Source organism: Lolium perenne, chromosome 1 (genome assembly GCF_019359855.2).
Source record: "Lolium perenne isolate Kyuss_39 chromosome 1, Kyuss_2.0, whole genome shotgun sequence".
In the NCBI taxonomy this organism is placed as follows: domain Eukaryota; kingdom Viridiplantae; phylum Streptophyta; class Magnoliopsida; order Poales; family Poaceae; genus Lolium; species Lolium perenne.
In genome coordinates, this window is record NC_067244.2 from 40,598,189 (window position 1) to 40,613,333 (window position 15,145).

General features: G+C 41.3%; 1 protein-coding gene across 1 annotated transcript; it reads right to left on the bottom strand.

The window, feature by feature from the left end:
- Window positions 1-1,819: 1,819 nt before the first annotated feature.
- Window positions 1,820-14,186, bottom strand: LOC127347458 (probable ATP-dependent DNA helicase CHR719). Its single transcript, XM_051373643.2, has 12 exons — window positions 13,682-14,186; window positions 11,339-11,474; window positions 10,671-10,735; window positions 9,453-9,647; window positions 9,212-9,361; window positions 8,014-8,370; window positions 6,262-6,521; window positions 5,944-6,159; window positions 4,207-4,408; window positions 3,863-4,016; window positions 2,840-3,439; window positions 1,820-2,730 (listed from the first exon to the last, which is right to left on the bottom strand). Exons 1-12 carry the CDS (start codon window positions 13,967-13,969, stop codon window positions 2,060-2,062), a joined length of 3,294 nt encoding a protein of 1,097 aa, XP_051229603.1. The 5' UTR covers window positions 13,970-14,186; the 3' UTR covers window positions 1,820-2,059.
- Between the last annotated feature and the right edge of the window lie 959 nt (window positions 14,187-15,145).

Sequence of the window (15,145 nt, forward strand, 5' to 3'; positions counted from 1 at the left end):
ACCTCTTTATCGTGTTTGACATCAAGATCACATCACAAGTTGAGTGGGTCAACTAGAGAGCCATTTATAATTAGAACAGTATTGACATATTCTAAATTCAGCTAATTCGGTAATAGAGTTGCGTGAGAACATCTTAGACTTTTCCAGTTCAGGGGTGTGGTGGTTCAATCAAGAACTTTATCGTATGTTGCAAGGAGAAAATTCTGGTGGTAGATCCACATTTGCACTTTTGATATATATTTTTTTTGTGTGATTTACGGCCATGGATCAGTGTAAAAATTGGATTATTAAGTATAGTACTATTATTTGCACCATCATATCGTAAAATTTAGATCATTAAGTGTAGAACTGTTATTTCATCTAAGTTGGATTGAGGAGGGAAAATATGGGATTGTGTGAGGGGGAGGGATTCATCAAATTCCCTTACATCCACAATGCTCTAGGGGCAGTAAAAACCCTTCGCCAAACAAGGCCTAACTGTGAAATGAATATATGAAACTTCACAAGACAGTGTATGATAAAAAAAAAAGAATCAAGAAAAATCTAAGCGTATGTGGCTGTTGCGAAATAGCAAAAGATGGAAAATATTTGTAAGTATAAAATTCATTGTCTTTTATTTTATTTTCAAATTGCACAACATATCAATATGAAACATTGCTGGTCAGTAGGCAAGACTTTCATAATTTTGAACACACCATAAATATTATTAAAGAGAGAAATAATGTCCTAATTCAGAAACTACGTCGCGCTAACCCTGCCCTTCTGAAGAAAATTACAGAAAAGTATTGCTTTCTGAGACTTGTTCAATCGCTTTGCACTACCTGCGAACGAAGTAAAGTAGGAGGAGGCGAGGAGCAAGTTGACAAGTAGCTGCTCTGTTGGACAACATTCTGAAACTGGACACGATGATCTTGGCTGCTACACAGTGTAGTCAAATCTTTGGGAATGTTGTCAAGATTTTATCGATTATTAATAGCGAATAATCAAATGTAATCATGTGAACTTGATAGTAGTTTGTGAATTTCTTTTAACTGAACTTCTAGAAAACAGTGATAATTCAAGTTTTCTCTTAAGAGTGCATTGTTGATTCGATTGTATCCTGAGCCTAGCATTATGCTTAGATGATAAAAGCAACATTTCATTGCTTGCAATGAAGGTTTTAATTCCTCTAGTTAAGCTGAAATAACAAAGGTTTTTCTATCGCCAAACTTATCACCAACTGATTGCATTGAAATGCAAAATCTCATTACTTATGTGCTAATCTCAGTGAATGCTGATAATTTCAATATTTAAATTGCAATTTCGAGACAAAGAACAAATGGATGGACGCATTGACATAGTGCACACAGCTATGTTAGTTTCCTCGCATGGCTAGCTAACCTTTTCGAATTTGAAATGGGGATATTATGAAGCCCATTAGACGATAGAACCTGCACGCGGCAACCGAGTTCATCATTTCCTTACACGTAGGTTGGAGGGTTCGTCATTCTATTTACATCTTGGATCATTTTCTCATTGTGATTATAATTTGATTCCCACAGTCCAAGATTGGTCCAGGCGTGTGTCACGCCGTCCAACTCCCGACAGGTCCCATCGTCTAGCAGCGGTGGCGGCTCACCAAGATCCAGACCATTGATGGCGGCCATGTGGCATTTCTTTTTCTCTCCCATTGAACGGGCATGTTTTCCTACTCTTTTCGTTGGTAAGATGTAGCTAAACACGAGCATAAAACCACCTGTACGGATTTACACCACCTGATCAACACAAATGCTAGGCCTGATCCAACGTAGGAAGGCTAACGACAAGCATACAGCTACCCTGGTGAAACAACTAACATCTCAAGTTTCATAGCAGAAAACATCGCATAAGTCACGGAACATTGACTACGATATCTGATGGAGTACGGCTATCCATACAATGTACGGCTAACTCTAAAGTTGATGAGCTTTAAATGCACTTCTAAATCGAAACCATATTAATTTCTCTACAGGAGAGCTTCTTCCTGCTAATGAGGCTTCAGATAAATATGCATCTAAACAGCACTCCCATTGAGATGGCTTTAGAATGGCGGGCGCCCTTTCAGGTCTGACTGTAAATTGGTCGAATGGCTTGACCTCTTCCTCCTGAGGGTATTCCATGTGAAGCTGTTTCCCTGCTGGAAACCGCTGGTGTTCACATCGTCTTCATCGTCATCTTCATTCTCGTCCTTGCTGTAGGAAGAAACTCTTCCTTTCTCTGGTGTCCAGGTCGGGTTGCTTGCACCAACGGCACTGTCCTCCACAAATTTGAGCCTTTTTCTCCTGTCATGTATATCAACTTCTTGGATGTCAGACATATAAACACTCCGTTTTGCTCTTGGAGTCAGCTTTGGAATGTCTTCGTTTCCATCCTCAGGCTTCATCCACTGATCAACAAAGGAGTCCGAATAGACAACCTCCTTCCTACGTCTTTTTGTGAGTATCACAGGATTTTTGGCTTCCTCTTTAAGGCGCTTCTCAGCTAAGGTTTCGGTATCAGCAAAAACCCAGTCCGGAACCTCATTTCCCTGCATGAGCCTGGATTTATAGTTTTCACGTTGCCGCCTCTCTTCATCCATCTTCTCAAACAGCCAGAACTCCTCCTCAGTTCTAGCAGCCAAACGATTTATCTCGCGCTCACTAGGGATGTCAGTTCCAAGTGTACTAGTCCCTCTCTTCAAGATCTCCTGTAGCAACACACGCCTGTCCTGTGCTGCACAAGGTTAATACAACATATCTGTGAGCTCAAAATACATCTACAGAAAAGAAAAGAAAAACTACATGACCAACAGGAAAAGCACAGCCAGCAATGGCATACAAACCTGTAGAAGTATTGTTGAACAACCCTGCCTGGATAACTTTTGCATCAATACCCATCTTCTGTTTTGCACGGTCCAAAATCTCTTCTTCAATTGATCCAACACTGACAAGAACAAATACACGCACTTCATTTTTCTGTCCTATACGATGAGCACGGTCTTCAGCCTGCTGGTCCATCTGAGGATTCCAATCACTATCAAAAATAATAACAGTGTCTGCAGTCTGCAGGTTCAATCCAAGGCCTCCAGCTCGTGTGCTTAGAAGAAAAATGAAGTATTCTGAGTCCTTCTTATTAAAATCAGCCAATAATTTGCCTCGTTCTTCAGTTTTCGTAGATCCATCAAGCCTCATGTACTTGAAATTGTACATTTGCATATATACTTCTAAGATGTTAAGCAATTTTGTCATCTGAGAGAAAAGCAGAACCCTGTGACCAGCTCTATGCAGTTTTGGAAGTAGCCGATCCAGCAATTCAAACTTCCCTGACGCTCTAACAATTTCCTCCCGCTGATACATGTTATACTGCTCTACGAATAAGTAAGGGTGATTGCAACATTTCCTGAGCTGCATTGATAGGTTTAGCAGAGCCTTTGATTTGAACCCTGCACATAAACAATATAAACAATAAATGTGTGGTTTTTTCAAGAAAAACAGAAGGATTGCAATAATGCAATGTCTTGCGGTAGGGGGGAGGGGGTCCTTCCCCTGGTGATTTACTACTACCTCCGTCCAAAAATAAGTGTCTCAGTTTTGTCTAGATACATACACATCTTAGTTGATACATCCGAAAAAGTTAAGACACTTTTGAACGGAGGGAGTAGTGTTTTTCTTGAAAATGCAAAGCCCAGATACAAGGACAAGGCCACGTACTTAAATATACAACCAAGACAAAACAGAACCAGGTTTGCTTTCACCTTACAGCAGAAGTTCGTAATTAATGCACTATTTCATTCTCCAAGGATCGGTCAAACACACAAATCTTTTAAGTCAGAAGTACTTTACAAGGGATTGGTAGTACAACTTACCAGATCCTAGGGCAACCCTTCCATCGCTTGTGACTTGTTCGTAGTATGCCTTTTGCCACGCAGAAAAGTCACACTTCAGTATTACCTGTGTTTTCGAAGGGAGATATTTTTCAACTTCGGCTTTCTTCCTCCTGAGCAAAAATGGACGTAGAACCTGGGTGGAAAACAAGAGTGCAATGAATAAAAACAAAAATTCTCAAATATCAAAAATAGTGCGCATTCCATGTGTCTCCTGCTTTGTGTGCTGTCAACAGTTGGTTTGATTCAGCCCCAAAGCTGTGGATGCCAGGAGGTACAGTTAAATTCACTGAATTACTGAGTTGGACTGAAGCACCATTACTTACTTGATGCAAACGATGTATGATTAGTAGCTGTTCCTCGTCATTCAGGCTAACATCGCATGCAAATGGTGCATTAAACCATTCTTCAAAATTTCCAGATGAATTAAAAATATTAGGCAGAATGAAGTTAAGCAACGACCACAGCTCTTGTAAGCTATTTTGGATTGGAGTGCCAGTCAAAAGTAGTCTGCGCCGGATCTGATATCTACAATAAAGTATCAGCAATTTATACATCAGATTATCAAACGATCAAGACAAAGTTTCAGTCATTAAGGATGAAAAGAAGGTCAAGGGGAATCACTAGAAGGATGAGGGAAAAAATGAGACTTCTACAAGAATCGCAAAATGAGACTAGGCAAGCACCAACGTATCAAACAGATAATGAAATATAATGGGGTAGGTGTCATGATCATATGAATTACATTCTCAAAAACAAACTTCATTCTTACAAAACAATGAAAATTCAAGGCGAATTGCACCAAACTGAATTATTATTTTTATGCTGTAAATCAGAACATGCTAACTGATTTAACAACTATCACTTGACCTTTGCTCTTGATAGTTGACACAAATAATCATGGCATCTGTTACAGTACTACAGTAGTCAGTATGTTAAGGAGTGGGAATAAAATTAGCTGCAGGTTTGAGGGACAAAAAATCCAAATGGATGGCCAGAAGCATCAAGCTTCTTTATACAGTTAATGGTGTCAGTTATCCTCTTTTCAATGTTGTTTTTTAGACTTTTACATTCTTTTACCCAAAATGAAAGGATAAAAGCTTGTGGACAAAGAATATGCATGCACTAGTACAATTTTGAAATTCATAATTCCTAGGAAACTCACTCATAATTCCCTCGTACTGTTAGCTGTTTGTGTCCTGCTAGCCCAGACACTGACCAAATACCACAAACTGTGAAGATGGAACTTTGGGAAACTATGATATGCATGTATGATCAAGGTACCGAAACATGTTGATTACATGAGTATTATGCAGAAAAGACATGTTCTATTATATCCTGACGCTTACATGAAATACCATGTTATAGTACCATGATTTTGTGAGAAATTTTTGAAGTGTGCAACTGAACTAACTCAGGAGTAAGATCTTACGAACCTCAATTCATGAGTTTCATGTCCTATTAAGTTTAAATTTCCCTCTTTCTTGATAAAGGGAAATGTCCTTGGGTATTTTGTTCCAAGTACACAATAAACATGAAGATAACAAAAAACAGCCTATAGAATGATTAGTCTGATAGAACAAATAGTAGTCAAATACTGCAGAACATCAGATTTTCAGTTGTCATTATATTTCGGATAAATGTTGGCGAACATACAGAAGCGCTCCAATTTATTCTATGATGAAAAATGTAATACCAGCCAAGATAAGGTGCTTAAGGCCCAATGGCCAAGATAAGGATTAGCAGTTGGTCGACTGGAGGATTAGCAGGGCACAGGCCCTGCCTTTTTATAGGACAGGCTGAAAAGTTTTATGTCTATTGTTAGTTCTATCATGGGACTCTTTGGAACAATTACTCTCCTAAACTCAAATTAATCTTTCTCCTGGGCTAGAATAGGTCTTCTTCCTGCCATAGCTATACGGCTATACACAAGAATTTTTATATGACAATGGGTTACTAAGGAATTATTGGCTCACAGAGCCATCCTCCGGAGTTTTCAGCGAGTATATACCAGAAACATCACCAGAGTAAAGAAAAAAGTAATTCATGAGCAAAGTGTGTACCCAGAAACTAGCGTGCGAGCAAGAGCACATTCATGGTTTTTCAAACGATGCCCTTCATCAACTATCAAATAATGCCAGTAAACCTTCTTCAGAAACTTCTTATCTTTCAGTATCAAGTCATAGTGTGTGAGCAAGACGCTAAATTGTCCACCAAAATTTGCCTCCCTTAGAGCTTTCCTCTCGTCTGGACGACCATCATACAGAATTGTATCAATACTGCAAACCAAGGACATGTTGGATTTAGGTTACCTCAATTCATAGTAGGGACAGAAAATGAGCACAGAAATTTTGATCATGCAAATTTGAGGGAAACAGTACCTGGGAGCCCATGTTTTGAATTCATTAGACCAATTTGGCAGTACTGCTTTCGGAGCTACTATTAAGTGTGGTCCTGAGACATCCTTCTTTTCCAATAAATAAGCGATCAAAGATATGGTTTGAATTGTTTTCCCCAAACCCATTTCATCAGCCAGTATACCATTCAAATTGTTGTTGAATAAGGAAAGCATCCATTGGAGGCCCTCTAATTGATATGGTCTTAGTTCCCCACCTACAAGAGCTGATGGTTGTTCTGTTACCTGTAAATTGAATAGAGCACAAAGAAACGTTATTTAGCCCAGAAGCGCAGAGCATTGCATATTGTACCAAAAATTTGTCAGAACAAAATGATAAATTAAATTAACAAGACACCGAATAGTGAAGCAAGTAACACAGGAATATTACATTTCTGCCCTGCCCCTTGAGCAGTTTGTCAGAAGTAAAATTAAAACCAAATGTGAAGTGGCACTATCAGTTAATAGGGCACTAGTTATAGGCACTTGATGCTACAGAATCAAGAACTCATGTAGAATTTACTTAAATCAGCATGTCCAGTAACAGTAGTGCTTTCCCCCCACTGTGTTCCATACAATTAAACCATCAACACAAGTGCAGTTACAAAGTTTTTTCTTAAGGAAATGCAGTAGGGGAGGCAGAGTTATACTCCCTCCGTCCCATAGGAAGTGGTGCCTTAGTTTTTCGTGCTCAAACTTTGACCACTAATTTAACCAATATTATGTGTCATGTTATAAAAAATTATACTATTGAAAAGTTCGTTCGAATTTGACGGAGATGTCAGATTAGAAGGACAGATAGTGCCTAAGAGGGACACCTTCCGATACTTGGGATCAATGTTGCAAAGCAGTGGTGATATCAACGAGGATGTTTGCCACAGGATCAAGGTAGGGTGGATGAAGTGGCGACAAGCATCTGGTATCCTATGTGACAAGAAGGTCCCACAAGAGTTAAAAGATAAGTTCTATAGGAAGGCAGTCAGACCAGCGATGCTATATGGGGCAGAATGTTGGCCAACTACAAGACAACACATCCAACAAATGAGTGTCACGGAGATGCGCATGCTACGACGGATGTGCGGCCATACAAGAAAGGACCAGATTAGGAACAAGGTAATTCGCGATAGGTTTGGGGTGGCACCGATCGACGAGAAGCTAGTCCAACACCGACTAAGGTGGTTTGGGCATATCCAGTGGAGGCCTCCAGAAGCTCGAGTGGAATTCTAAGGAGTATGGAGGAGACTAGAAGGGGTAGAGGACGACCAAAGTTGACTTGGGCGGAGGCGGTAAAAAGAGACTTGAGGATTGGAATGTACCTAAAGTCATGGCTCTTGATAGGACTACATGGAGATCAGCAATTGATGTGACGGAATCTTAGTTTACTCTCCTTTTTTGGCTTCCGTTTTTTCTGATCAGCAATTGGTCTAGTCTACCCCAACTTGCTTGGGAAAAACGCTTTGATGATGATGATGATGAAAAGTTTGTTCGAATACAAACTCAATGGTATAATTTTGGTGACATAAAATTTCTAGTGTTTTGGTTAAAAATATATGGTCAAACGTATGCGCCACATATATAGGGATGGAGTACCATCCAACTTTAATCTCCTTGCTTCCAAGCGCCATGACACTAGTTGTCTAATGTGGAAAACAATTAAGAATGTGGAACCAAGCAGACCCAATTTCTCAAGCAACAAATTAGTAAAATCCATGTGGCTAAAAGTGAAGCTTTGGTCTACCTTCTCTTCAATGGAATGGACAGTAGAATCAAGCCTGCGGCCAGCATTAAATTTACTATTATTTGCAGAAACATTAGTATCTTCATCATCGTCTGAAGGAGAATCTTCAGGGGATTCATCAGATTCTGAGTCTTTTGACACTTCAGGCCGACTAACATGCTCGGCATCTTTTTGTCGTTGTACAGCTTTTCCAATTCCTTCGAGCAGCTCATTTGTCTTATCAAGGAGCATTGTCAGGCGTTCATTCTTGCTCTCCTCAACCATCCGCAAATACGCTTCCTGATCACCTGCTTTCAAAACTTGCAACCTATTTTTCTCAAGCCGAGTGATACGTTGGCGTGCCCGAAGATGCCATGCCTACATTTAGCAAGTAAAAAAGGCTCACATACACTTAAACTGGAAAAAAAAAGGAGTATAGATGGGAATAAATGCAGTCTAACATAGGAAATGTAGTACATTAAAAAATGCATTGATGTTCTAACAACTTAACAGGTAGCTGAGAGGAAGGCAAACATCTTCTCTTAAGGCGCTACCATAACCATGTGAGCTGAGAAACCCCTAACCTCATGAGATCGTTCTGAAAGTGCTAGGTAGCTCTACCCTACTAACTCCTAAGTGACTCGATGGAAACTCGACAAGCGCCCTTCAGCAACTTCAACTCTCGACACTTCAGTCTCAACGAAAGGAACACACAAAATATGATCTCTCTTGGGCATTAGAGCATGGACAATATATTTCATCATCCATATAGAACATATCAAAAGTATTATTCAGACATACGGAGTAATCTTGCAAAGCAAGACCATTTCAGATAAGCCAACAGATACAAATGTAAACAAATTTTAGAGCTTTGCCAAAAATGCATTAGTCATATGGGAGGCTAAGCACTCATCACATGGTGATGTAGACATATCGTCAAGTATTGGAGAAAACAACAAAATAACAACAACAAAATTGTAATGTCAAAATGTTGATGCTTTGCACACATATACCAGGAAAAACAATCGAAGGCTATCCTATTGGCAAAGAAGATATGTTTCAATTCGATGTCACAACATACAAGAGAAGCGTCCAGTCAAACCTATTATTGGAAACAAATCCAATATATGGTGAGTTAATGCTCCCACGGGAGACACAAAATTAGGTGGTGCCTATCGAGTTTGCTAATTTGGAAATAAGAAAACATATCAAACCATACCACAACTCCATCATTCCGTTGCTTTCTTCGTTTGTAAGTAGCTGATGACTGCAACTGGTATTCCCTAGCAGCATTGAGAATTTCTGTAAAAAATTTCCTCTTCCTGTTCTCAGCCTGGTTCTTTTCCTCCTCCTCCAGTTTTGAGATCCTCTGAAGTTGAGAAATACCAAAAACGGCAATCATTAGTCCAGATGTATAGAAATTATCAAAACTGATTATCAAAAGCTATTTAGTACAAAACCTCCGTGAATCTCTTTTTGCGGTGCATATCTTCAGTATCCATTGAAAAACCATCCCCTGTTCCATACATGGCACAAGGATATCTTATCCGCATCATCCCCCAGTCAAACAATTGTTTGTCAGGGTACGCACACTTTTTGTGTAGCCAATATTCAGAGTTAATATCAGACCGTACTTTCTTCTGAAAGTCCAGTAACTGCATAAGTATACAGCTAATCAGCAAACATAAAAAGGTAACTCACTGCCACTATTATACTTCTAAATATATACCTATAAATGCTAAACAATCATTAAGCTTCAATTCATATGTGATATTTTCGAGATCAGAATTGTGTGTTATAATGCAAAAGGAAGGATAATCCTCCAACTTGCCATCTTACACTAGTCGTTCCTAAGAAGTTATAGATGCCCCCTTACTAATATACTCGACTATTTGATTGCTTTGTATAGCAACGAGGGTATTTACATTAAAAGGTTGCATCAATGATTGCTTGTCTCTGTCTTGGAGCATAATATATTAGAATGAAAACAACTATCAGTGTGCCACAGTGATGAAGTATCCATCGAATGTGTCGTTCAGAAGCATGAATACATATTTACACTTGTCACTATTATACACCTGTTTCCACTAAAACGGACTTGTAAAGATTCTCTCTGCACTGTTAATTATCAAGTGTATCACCAGTTCACCACATCAAACATAAAACTAATTTGTAAAAGTTAGATGTATGCATAGGTCTAAACTATGAATACATAAGGCATGCCCAGTTCGCAGTCAATTAGTGCCTTGCCGATATATTGGCATGCCAACAAAATTGGCTTCCAGTTGGTTTACTTATAAACAAATTGGTATCCATTATATTTTTCCAAATTTTGGCATTACCAACATGTGGGCCTGGTAATTGGTAGTAAACCATTCGCTATATTTTGGCAACTTTTAGCATTGCCAACATGGCTTGGCTAGTTGGAGCTTTCAACTGAACATGTCAAATAATGTTTTAAAGTTGTTTGGCAAAGTAATGGGGCAATGCTATGATATGCAACCAACAAATTCCAGCTTATAACATTTATCAGTTTACAACCATCATCTGCAGAATTAAGATGGTCAGAGAAACAGGGAAAATATAACAAAGGAGTGGAAACTGGAAAGTGTAATCATATATAGCAGAACAAAGCAATGCCTGAAATTAATCACTGGTTCCAGTAGACATCACATTACCTTTAGCCCGTACAGTTCAAGCAAACACTTCATTTGCAAATCTTCACCCCGAGTAGATGGTAGCCCTGGCACATAACAAGAAACGATATTGTCAATGGTGTACATAACCGATAAAAAAACTACATAACTTTTAGTAAATCTGGGGAACAAAAAAGCTCTCAAAAGCAGCTGCCAAAAAATGGATAACATCCTATTTGTGCAAGCAATACATGCAATATAGAGTGTGAACATGGAAATGGAAATACTCCCTCCGATTCATATTAACTGACTCAATTTTGTCTAGATATAGATGTATCTAGCCAACAAACACGTCTAGACAAACTTAAGTAAATTAATTTGGATCAGAGGGAATAGAAGATTGTAAGAAAACCAAACATAACAACATCGCTGAGTTTGCATCTTCTCAACCCTTATGAATTGCAGACCCTACTATTTTTTCCGCAAACCTAAACTAGCAAAGCTCCAGAACAGACGAGAAAGAAAAGGTATAGGACCATGGCAGGACTAGCCGACTCGAAAGACCAGCCAATCCAACCAGCGTCTATGAGACAAGGAAGATAAAAATAGATAAGTGCTGAAGCTAAAAACTACAACATATGACTTTCTGCAGCAAATGAAACTAAGAGAAACAATCAGGTAACAAGATAATGGAGGATTTGATAAAAGACCTTCGAGTTCAGCTAACCGATGCTGGATGGAGGTATTGAAGCGCTCTTCTTTCACAGCGGTCAATTTTGAGGATGACATGTGCATCGTTTGGTTCCCAAATATAGCATCTTCAAGCTCTTGAATCAAGGTGGCTTCCTATAAGGTAGAACATTTACTCGCAGTCAAAATATAGAGAAACAGGCCTCGGAAGTAATATTAACAGGCACTGAACCTCCATTCAAAAAAAAAGCACTAAGCCTAAAAGGAAAAAAATGACTCGTTACTTGCGTTCCTATTCTCTCTTGAACAATCCAAAAGGCACAACTTTTCTGTCAATGGTATAGTTTGCTTTTTGCCATTACCATCTGGTCCAAGGCACATGAATAACAAAACAAGTAACGGAAATTTCAGAGCAGTACAAGAAAAATGACAAACAATTGAGGAAACATCATGGATCGCACGTGGAGAAAAACTTCAAATTTTAGCAAAGCCTTAACTCGGGAAAAAGTTTAGTAAAGTAAACATTGTGAGCTGTAGTGAAATTTCCATATCATTTATATTTTTTGCAATTGTTTGAACATTTTGTTGCAAAGTGATTCTTCATCTTCTGTGGATCATCATGCATTTTTTTTTATTTTCTTACAAACATTACATGATCTTCTGGTACTTCCCTTGGTTTTTTTAATTATGTTGCCCTGTTTTCCTGGTAATTTTCTTGACAGTCAAATAATGACGAGGAGGCAATGGCGAAAGATAGAACATAGTGAATGAAGAGTGACAAAGAGAAGCATGCCTCTTTTTTGACAGAAGAGAGATTGGTGTTACAAGGAGCTGCGCAAGGAATATTTTCGCAAACCAGGGCAGGTGGGGCGAGAAGTAAATTCCACAGCCCAATTACCACTGTAACTGCATACTATACTTGACAAATACATAACTAACAGCGATAACAAAAGCAAACTAATCGACACATAAAAGGAAGACGAGCAACTCATCTCACATTTTCATCCAACTCTCAGGCAAAGCACCCCTCATTCCTTACACCAGTCTTATAAGAACTGACATTAGAAAAATTGTAGATATTCTCCGTTCCATGAATCTGAAGTTCCGCAGCCAAAAACAAACCAAACAACCCAAGGAACTGGCATATTTCAAATCTAGACCGCAGGCATGACAACAGAGAACACACGGACGTGCTCGCCCCGGAGCATATACACAAATCATCCCGCCTAGACGTGGAACTCCTAGATAAGTACTGTGATTTTCTAAATTCAGCTACGCGTTTCTGATTCCACCGCATCATCAGAAAACCGTCACACTCAAACAAAAAAAAAAAGAACATAATACCCTATCATCAAATATCACTCGAGTCATAGCCAGCTGTATGTTGATATACTTGTAGCCCAGAATACCCAGGTCAATATGTCCTAACCATGCCAGACGTGGTTGTTACCGAAGGTGACAAGTGGCCTCACAAAATTGGGCCCTACATGCCTGATTGGCCCATTTTACGGCTGAATTAGGCTAGCATGTTGCCAATAGGCCTGGACGGCCCGATTTGGCGTCAACAGAGCGTGAATCAGAAAAATGGGCCGAGCCAGAGAAACAACTTACTAGAACATGCAGCATGAGCATCTCCACCAGAACTACCCGCGCAAGCTAACGCTCCCAATTGTGCTGCACGCACAACCAACCCAAGGAACTGGCATATTTCAAACCTAGACTAGGTGTTTCCGATTCCGCTGCCTCGTGAGAAAACCGTCACACTCAAACAAAACAAAAGAACATAATACCCTATCATCAGATATCGCTCGAGTCATAGCCAGCTGTATGTTGCGCTAGACTTGTAGCCCAGAATACCCAGGTCAATTGCCCTAACCATGCCTTCACCAAAGCGAACTGGGAGCATACCAGCCAGAGAAACTTGCTAGAACACGCGGCATGAGCATCTCTACCAGAAGTATCCGCCCAAGCTAACGCTCCCGATTGTGCTGCACGCGTAACCATGAGGTCCAGGTCGAACCTACAATCCCCAGCACCAGCTACACTAGAATGCCAGCCAGAGAAACTTTACTAAAACACACGGCCTGAGCATCTCTACCAGAACTAACCGTGCAAGGTAACGCTCCCAATTGTGTTGCGCGCATGAACATGATGAGGTACAGGTCCTCGAACCCACAATCCCCAGCACGAGCTACGCTAGGATCCATCGATTGTTGTGAAACCCTAGCTAAATCCCGCGAATCCCCCAAACCTAGCGAACCCCTGATAGGCTAGATTGAACTCCAGCATCGGAGCACCAACCACTCGAACTACGCTAGCATCCAACCAAAAGCCCCACAGACCGAAGAAGCGCCCACACGCACCTCTCCCGCACGGGACGCGGGCTCCCCGCCGTCGCCGACCACATCCGGCTCCTCCTCGCCCCCTTCCTCCTCCTCCTCCTCGTCATCCTCCTCGTCGTCCCCGCCGCGGTAGATGGAGGAGACGGCGCGCAGCACGGCGGGGGGCAGCGGGAGGTTGCGCGAGAGCAGGTTGAGCGCGCCGATGAGCGTCCTGGCCTGCTCCGCGTCGCCCCCGTCGGCCTCCTCCGCGGCGAAGGGCGGCGGGGGAACAGCAGGCGCGGCCGCGGCCGCCTCGACGGACGCCGCCATCGCTAGGGTTTCCGGCTCCGGGCCGCGCGACGCGGCGGTGGCGAGGCGGCGGGGCGGCGAGGGTCCCTCCGCGGTTCAAATCGGAGCGCGGCAACGGTGCGGGGGCTTTACTGCTCGACTGGGGGATGTGATGTGTTTATGTTTTGCGCGGGGTTGTCAGAGAGGATATGGATGGGGGAGGGAGAAGCTCCTTCGGCTTCGATCGATCGGGGAGGCTGGGAGGGTTGGGCTTCGGGTGGGGAATTTCTAGGTTTCCCTTTTCTTCGTTTTTTTTCTATACTGCGTCGGGATAATATACGTCAGATCGGGTCGGGTCGGGCCGGCCGGTTGGGTCGGATCTGGGTTCGAGGGAACGGACGTCTGGGCCTGAGCCGGGTCGTGCAGGGCCCGCAGTAGGCCGAGCTAAGCCAAAGGAAGCCTTCCGGTTCGTGCTTGTGCTGTACAAGAAAAAAAACACGTAGAGTTTATGTCTACCGATTTTTTCACACCTTATCAGCAAAACACAATATAAAGAGTTTTAAGACTAAGTTAGGATAACACATTCGAACTTGGTTATTGTTATCGGTGAAGTTCGATTTTTACAAGCATTACAATCACCTCATGAGGACGATGTTTCACTGAAACAAGAGCCATGCACCTTAAAAGCTCTTCCAAACACAAATGGCAACACTCCCTCTGCTGGGCGGACAAACAGCACTACCTTGGTTGCATCATGGCGATGCATCTATCCTACTCTCTCGTCCAAAAAGATTGGTGTAGCCATTGGCTTCCCCGAGCCTAACACAACCATAGCCTCCGTCAAATACATCGGAGTTCACTGCAGCTCAGTGATGCCCAATGTGACAAGCATTACACAAAATGTTGTATCTAGCTGTCTTTACTGAAGATCCATGTCATGCCTCTTGCACCATGGCTGAATTCATGATGCCTCCTATGCCAATTTTGTATGAACCCTTTTTTGCATGTATTGATATTTTGTTGGCATGATCAATATCTTCCTACCGTGTGGATATTTATAAGTGAATTGTGGATTAACTTTCACCGTATCCCCCTCTTTTTATATCACTCCATGCAATGTGTGAGCTTATTTGTGTCCTATTGATCCGCAAATATTTATGCTGGGGAACTGTGAGATGCGAAGTACTTTGTCCAACTAGTACTCACGTCCTTGTTAGG

Bases quoted from the DNA above. Each gene is read 5' to 3' on its own strand.
- LOC127347458 (XM_051373643.2), bottom strand. From the start codon at position 13,969: ATGGCGGCGTCCGTCGAGGCGGCCGCGGCCGCGCCTGCTGTTCCCCCG. The intron at 11,475-13,681 runs GTGCGTGTGGGC...TCTACCTTATAG, and splicing joins CCGCGTCCCGTGCGGGAGAG to GAAGCCACCTTGATTCAAGA. The intron at 3,440-3,862 runs GTAAGTTGTACT...GTTTATGTGCAG, and splicing joins AAGGGTTGCCCTAGGATCTG to GGTTCAAATCAAAGGCTCTG.